Source organism: Dysidea avara, chromosome 8, assembly GCF_963678975.1.
Source record: "Dysidea avara chromosome 8, odDysAvar1.4, whole genome shotgun sequence".
Lineage (NCBI taxonomy): Eukaryota > Metazoa > Porifera > Demospongiae > Dictyoceratida > Dysideidae > Dysidea > Dysidea avara.
This window is the reverse complement of record NC_089279.1, coordinates 35,969,203-35,976,654: the sequence shown is the minus strand read 5'-3', so window position 1 is coordinate 35,976,654 and position 7,452 is coordinate 35,969,203. Positions and strand designations below refer to the sequence as shown.

General features: G+C 38.7%; 1 protein-coding gene and 1 long non-coding RNA gene across 2 annotated transcripts; one reads left to right on the top strand and one right to left on the bottom strand.

Moving 5' to 3' along the window:
- The first annotated feature begins 2,721 nt into the window (after positions 1-2,721).
- LOC136265062 (uncharacterized) lies at positions 2,722-6,359 on the top strand. The gene is made up of 7 exons (XR_010705365.1): positions 2,722-3,630; positions 4,912-5,337; positions 5,386-5,438; positions 5,501-5,598; positions 5,671-5,886; positions 5,940-6,046; positions 6,096-6,359. It is a non-coding gene; the product is annotated as an uncharacterized lncRNA (long non-coding RNA).
- Positions 4,328-7,330, bottom strand: LOC136265061 (NACHT, LRR and PYD domains-containing protein 3-like). The gene is made up of 4 exons (XM_066059838.1): positions 7,190-7,330; positions 6,875-7,135; positions 6,746-6,790; positions 4,328-6,697 (listed from the first exon to the last, which is right to left on the bottom strand). The coding sequence occupies exons 1-4, from the start codon at positions 7,239-7,241 to the stop codon at positions 4,437-4,439; spliced, it is 2,619 nt and encodes an 872-aa protein (XP_065915910.1). The 5' UTR covers positions 7,242-7,330; the 3' UTR covers positions 4,328-4,436.
- Between the last annotated feature and the right edge of the window lie 122 nt (positions 7,331-7,452).

Sequence of the window (7,452 nt, the reverse complement as noted above, 5' to 3'; positions counted from 1 at the left end):
GAATCTGTTATAAATACCTTATTACATGGACCACAGTGTAACCTTACTTGTAAGACCCTCTGAATAAAGGTCACCTCCATAGAAAGACACTAAATAGTTGCATGCATTTAGCATCTTGCGGATGGCAAAACAACACACACGTGGTGAAGTGCAACCACTCTGTACCAGTCACCTCCACTCAAAAATACAATGTGCATGCAAAGCAAGGAGTTGTACTGTTGATTTATAGCTGTTTATATGATTGTTTTGTCTCTTAATGTACAGCTCCTTGACAGCTACCAAAATGGTGCATCAAAGAGATGAGCCATTTGTGGTGCAAATTTGCTGACTTTTAGCATGGTAATATTGAAAACTACATGGACAAAAATGCTCACCTTGGTGTAACTAACATGTGCTGGGTCGTTTCTTGCAAAAAGAACATAACATTGTGGTGGCTATATTGCAAAATAATCTTATAATTAGCATAAAACTCCACACAAACATATTTGTAGCGGGAAACTAACTGCACCATCGTATTCCTTGCCCCCAGAAACCCTAGAAACGATCCAATTGTTTGATCAATTGCTCGTATGGCAGCGAAATGATTGTGCCAACTCTCCAATGGAAGATTCACGGAGAATATTTTATGCAAACTTTACGGAATTCTGGAATCGCTACCATGAAGTGTGCAGACTGTATTAGGGATAGATCCCTAAAAGTTCGACAATAGCACTGGGTTGGTACATTTTTTCCTAATTGTTCGGCCAGACACGAACGGAATTAATTTATTTCTGCCGAATTTTTAGGGAATCTACGGTAAGTATAGTGAGTTAGGTGTGTGCTTTTGAGAGCTTTCTTCTGGTAAGTCAGTGTTTCACCCATGTAGGTCATGTATATAGCATATAGTCACATCTATATCACATAGACAATTCTGTATGGCAAATAACACTGTTTTTTGCTGTAGTTCTTTTAACATCAAATTATAATATAAATGGCTATCACTATTATCAAGAGTTCATAATAATTATATTATGACCTCTTGCTATTATTTGTTACAAGTTGCTAATATATAGCAACTGTCTGGTGGTGGACACTACACTAGAGAAATCCATGTGTGTCAGTTGCCGGGTAATGGTTGCCATCAACAATGATGGACACTTGTGGCTTCATTAATTGAGCAAGCATTAAGGTGACCATGGGAAACTACTTCAAGATACTCTAATAGAGCAGTCGGTCAGGGATTCTATTGGAACAGTCATACAACACTATACTGTGACAGAACAGCCATGAGTATCTCAACTAGTAAATATTTCTGACTATTTCTATTTATCTTGGTTACAGTATTTCTAGTCTAATGGGTTAGTAGAACACTATTCATATGAATTTGTACTAACAATTTTACAGATATGGCCTTACTAAACAGGTGGTCACTCACTAAGATGGGTTCCACTGTATCAGTGTGGTCCTTGTAGGTTGCTAGAGAAGTCGACAGTGATGTCATCAGAACACTGAACAGTCTAATAGGGACTAGTATGGATGTCACTTCATTGTTTTAGGTATAATAATAGTTTTAAGAGACACAGAGAAGTGACAATGTGCATGTTGTGGATTACTCTATAAGTGGAGACAAGACTTGAAAGTTACGTAGTTACCTTGAAACTGAATTGGGCAGCCATTTTAATGATAACACCATACATTAATTAAAATATTTTTTAGGATGTTCAAATTAATGATCTCTCCACCTACCACACAACTAGTAATGTCACTACTATTCTGAAATTAGCATATGCATAGAGTGACCAAACAGAAAAATGGAGAAAATGTCAAAGAAGGTGGTTGTCAACAGGTTGGACAAAGACAATACTCAAATATACTGACTACCATGATGTGGGTGGGGCTCACTTTTACACAATGTAGTATATTGAACACTGTCCTAGTAATTTGAAATCTCACCGACTCCACTGTTGTATCCCTTGAACTTTATCTAGTAACTGGGAGGAGCAAATGCCCAATGTATGTAGTCTCAAGTGTGTGTGGCTGTCAAGAGAATCATGTAAGATCCTATGAAGGTGTCCCAAGGACATGTGTACAGTCTGGGTGATGTTCACCATCAAGTATCACAGTGTAGTGTGAACACTACTACCACCTAAAATACTCTAATAAAACAGTCACCCAATGTGTTGCATGTTTTCATGGTTACTGCTTACAAGCAATTCTGAAGATTGTCAAATAATTTGTACCAACAGAACATGTTAACTCCACCTTTTATGAGTGCATGTGATGTGTTTTGGGGTGGTATGTGGCATGAATTAGCTACTTTAGTTGAATATCACAAAACACTCTAATAGAACAGTCAGTAAATTTACGGTGGTATACAATGTTGACCTATCTGCTGGTGTAAATAATACAGCTGACTTTTTATATCAGCAGTTTTGTGAATGATGAACTTGCACATGCACACAGGTATAATTGTTGCAATTTTCTTCCTTGGTACCACACCCGAAATAGTGATGAACGTTCTATTAGAGTGTTTTAGAGAATTGCAGGTAAATAAAGTAGCTACTACACCGTCACGTAACAGCTCTAACCACAATATACCTGGTAAGATATCTCATGAGATACTTCAGATACCCAAACTGGTTACTGAATGGACAGGCTACGCCCTCAGGGAAGTGTTTGTATTCCGCCTGAGGCAACATTGAATGTTTTATTAGAGTGTTTACATTGTGGTCGCTAATTCCCCTGAGCATGAAGAAGCAAAAAAAAATATTTCACGTAGCGAAAGTAGCTGTTTAACTATGTAATGTTCTATTAAATGCACTGTAGCGGTAATTTAAAGCGGTAAATATTACCGCCGTCAACTGGCAGCTGCTTTGTCAGTTGCTAGGAAATTTTGTAAAAGTTGTAGCTCTAGAATAGTTAGTGTACGTAGAGCAGTACTGAGTGTAGGTAATTAGGTATTATTAAAGTGTAGTGAGTTAGTACTAGCTAGGTGTAGCTGGAAAAAGAGTCTGGCTCAGAGTCTAGTTGCTAAAATTCGTAGGAGCGATTCTGTAATAAAAAAATGAAAATGCTAGCTCCCAATTAGTTCTGCTTTTCACCTTTCTAAGCTATTTGCAAGTTTTGAAGTTTAGAATGACTTGAAATTTGGCTTTTAGCTACTTTCCAGTGAGCCTTTTTCTAGACTAGGAGAATTCTAATGCTATTCTATTTACTACTCCCACTGATAATAAGGCAGCTTTTATAAAGAAAAGTTACAGCAGTTGGCTTTTTTTGCTCCAGCTAGTTTTGTTGGCTTCTAGATAGCTAGCTAGTGGCTTTAAAATTTGCCAGCAGAGAAAGCTGAGGAGAGAGCTTAAGGAAATTTAAAAGAAAAGTTACAGCAATTGGCTTTTTTTTGCTCCGGCTGACTTAGCTATGTATTTGCTGACAGAGAAAGTTTAACATTGTTTCAAGCTCTGAGCTAGACTTGTTGGCTGCTACATTAGTGAAGAATTGTCATCAGGCTACCTGACTGTTAGCTGTAGTTGGAGTATAGCATTAGCTACTAGTGTTGTGATAGTAGTTGAGTAGTAGCTTCTAGTGTAGTCTAGTAGCTAGGCTATGTTGTGACTTGTTGTTGTTTATTGTGAAGTGGAGCAAGGAAAACAAGTGAGTGAACTGTATAGCTAGTAGCTAAACTAACAGAGATGGAGATAAAGCTTAAATGGAGGCTTAACTATTGGCAATTATAGCTACTAGCTTTTTGTATAGATTTTGTAAAAGTCCTATATACCAGCCAAATTGTCCACAGAGTTGTAGGTGGCCATAGACTAGTTAAGCCAATCCAAACTGCTTTATTTCATCTCTGAGCAGTTATCACTGAAGTGTTGACAGTATTTTTAGCTTTACATTGAACCGGCAATGGCTCCAGCACAACTAAATTAATGTTAACTTCAAATTTATCATTAGAAATAATTTTGTATGTTTCTAGGAATTCTAAATTGTAAATCTCCAACAGATTTAGTTTTGCAATTCCAATGATTTCTTTCATTATTGTAAACATTCCGATTTCTAGAAATAGCATTTAAATATTGTAAACCTGTAGATATTCCGGTAGATTTGTAGAAATAATTTTTAATTCTATAAATATTGTAAATCCAAAATATTCCGATCATGCCTTTCTAGAAATAGTTTTTCAGTATTACAATGGATTTCTCGAAATAACATTTAATTCTATAAATCTGTAAATATTCCAATAGATTTCATTTCCGTACTAATCTCTTCCACAAGTCCCAATTCTTGTCCGATACTCAAATAATGTCAAATCTTAACATTTCATGATGGACCCCTCAACGTTACCAATTAACATAATTTTAATTAATTAATAAAATTTTTATCAAAATCAGAACAAAATGACACTTGCGGCCATTACAGTCATAAAATAGTACAAAGTGAAAACTAAAGAAAAGTAGCTACTAACAGTCAATGATCAGTTTTGTTTGACATCCTCTACTTTCTCTGTTCTTGTTAATTACTTCTTCTAGTGATCTAATCCTCTTCTTAACATCTTCAGTGTAACCATAAGAGAGTAGCCATAGCCTTTTTAATGTGTTGTTATTGTTGAGGGCTTGTAGTAGACGTTGAGCAGCTTCTCCACTGATCTTGTTGTACCCCATCCACAGCTGGACTAGTGATGTATTGTTCTTCATTGTAGTGGCAATGACATCACAAGCTTCATCAGTGATGAGATTGTTGATAATGTAGAGCCCCTTCAGTTTGTTCCCCTTTGATAGTGCAGTGAATAGGGTAATGGCTGATGGTGATGATAAGCTGGTATCTATCATGTACAGTGTTACTAGCCTAGAGGAGGGATGGGTCAACATGTTGTAGAGAGCAGGGTCCTCTCCGATGGTGTCGTTACCACTAATATTCAACACTTCCACTCTACAGTGTATGGTGAGGTCATTAATGGAGGAAGAGGAAGATCTGGTGAAGCCATTATACCCCAAGTTGAGTTCTTTAATATTGACGTCAGATGACATCACATCACGGTGAAGGACACGACAGCCATGATCCTGGATATGGCAGGAATACAAGTTAAGCTCCTTCCACTCCTTGTGGGGTGAGCAGGTAAGGAAGAGTGTAACACACTCAACATCATAAACGGTTAGGCTAGTCATCCCAAGATTGATTACTTTATCATCGAAAGTTTTTCCTTGTTGTATAGAAGTGTAAAAGGCTTCGTCGTTGGCCTCATAGAAGCAGCGAAATAGTCGAAGACACTTCAGTTGATCCTTCAAGTATGCTTCAGCGATTGTTGCGATCATGTCGTCTCCTCCAGAGAGAAATTGTTTAAAAGCAGATCGCTGTCCCTTGGTAAGCGAGGTGTACATTGTAAACATGTTGGAATGAATATCGCTCCAGAACTTCGCTTCGAGCACTCGCAGCTCTTCGTCTGGTGGAAGCTGAGTGATATGGTAAGCGGACAAGAACTCCTGAATGGAAAAATGAACAAAGTTAAATGTCATTGTTTTCCCAGCCAGCCCGAAGTGCTCAACAGCCTGCAGCAGTCCGAAGCCGTTTAGACCTCCTTCGATAGCTTCGATGCCTGGACAAGCTGCTCTCATCTCTTCTAAGGTAAAGATTAGCTTGTTGTTATTAAGACCCTCGAGCGATAGTTTTGATAACTGCTGAACTATTGTATTATAGGGCTCGGGGAGTTTGGCTAGACCAGTGATGGTGTTATCAAGAGGTTGACCAGACTTGGCAAGATGTCGACAGATGGTAAGACAGATGAAGTAATTGTAGAGCTGTGTAGAATTTCTGGGAAGGGGAATTCTTTTTTTGTGCAGGTAAATCAAGATTACCATGTTGAAGGGGATGAAACACAGGCCGTTGATAGTCAGATTACCATCAAGATATTCGGTGAGCTCTTTGACTGCATGTGGCTGTTCCTTCAGGGACTGTTCAATGTATAGCTTTCGTTCGTCTTCAGCAAAGCCCAAGATATCAACTCTGATGGTTGCATCTTCTCGGAGTCCCACTGAGGCATGTGGACGAGATGACACTACCAAACCACAATGAGGTAACACCTTACGTTTCAGTATGCTAGCGATTAAACTATCCTCCTGTAGGTGTTTTGGGAATTCGTCAAAGCCATCGAAAAGAAAAACAAGACCTTCACCTTTATTCTCAAAGAAGTAGTCACTAGATGCAATGGCAATACGTGGGGCTTTTTCGTCTCCTTCACAGACCAACTTAAAAAGATCAGCAACAAGTGACACCTGCTGCACAGCTGGACTACGCAACTGGAGGAGAAAAACTATTTTAAACTTTTGTAACAACTTTCCTATTGACCACTGGTATGCAATTTCTTGTAATAACAAAGATTTACCAATGCCAGGCAAACCCTCGACTAAAATAAGATGCGCATCATCACTCTCTTGTAGTGGAGCTAAGATATCAACTAGTTGTTTAGTTGTCTTACTGTTATCAAGTGCTTCTCTCAGTGATTGATGGCTGTCTTGTGGGTAATGCTTGGGATGAACACCACCTAATTGGACCGATTCAGCCAACTGAAGTGCAGCTGCTTGTTCGACAGTGTGTTCACCTTGATGGTGAATTAGTAAAACTGGTATAAAGTCCTTTGGTCGGTTTGGTGGCCAAGCGTCTTTGTCAACAGCAAACCTTGCTTGTATACTAAGTTGTCTTACCCTATCGGACAATATGGTGATTCCTGTCAACAACACATAAAATGGAGCACACAATAATGTGTCCACTCTACCTTGATCAGTGACCGTTGACTTGTCCATGTTAGGTTTGGAGGTCACTATAGTTAGTGAAGACAACACAATAGCTAGTTAATACAATTGTTTACCTACACATGTTGTACACACACAATATAGCTAGTCACCTTTATCAGGAGCTTGATCACTGGACACTGCAGGTGACTCAATAACTTTAAACAACTTCTCCCAACTAGCAGAGGGGTCCATCTTAAGCCATTTGCTCCACATATCATTACAGCAGGGGACACTTCTATACACATTGTCTTGTTCTATGATGTCAAGTGTTCCAATGGGTAGACCCAGTTGTGTTCCTACCACTCTCCAATGAGCTGCATATCGTGGAGTTATTAGGTTATGGAGGTCCTTCAGTAGTGGAGTACTGGTAGCTGTAGTGTGCGGACACAGTATACTACAAAATATCCGGATATTAGCATTCTTACTATTCTTAGGAACTGTAAACTGGTTTAGTCCTTCATGGTCACTTCGATCCATGTGTGTCCTGGGTAGAATGATCTTGCGATGAACTAACTAACAATAACTCCTCAGATTCAAATTAATCTACAGCCACGCCCTTTAATATGCATAAACTAGTAGCCAGTATATTTCCGTTACATGTCTGTTTCATCATAGATACGGCATACAAAGTGTACTGTTATGGAAAGTATATACTACATCATCTATGATTGTACGCTAGAGAGTGGAC

Coding starts and splice junctions, on each gene's coding strand:
- LOC136265061 (XM_066059838.1), bottom strand. CDS start 7,241: ATGGATCGAAGTGACCATGAAGGACTAAACCAGTTTACAGTTCCTAAG. Junction 7,136..7,189: donor GTTTACAGTTCCTAAGAATA/GTAAGAATGCTA, acceptor CGCACACTACAG/CTACCAGTACTCCACTACTG. Junction 6,698..6,745: donor GTCAACGGTCACTGATCAAG/GTAGAGTGGACA, acceptor TGTTGTTGACAG/GAATCACCATATTGTCCGAT.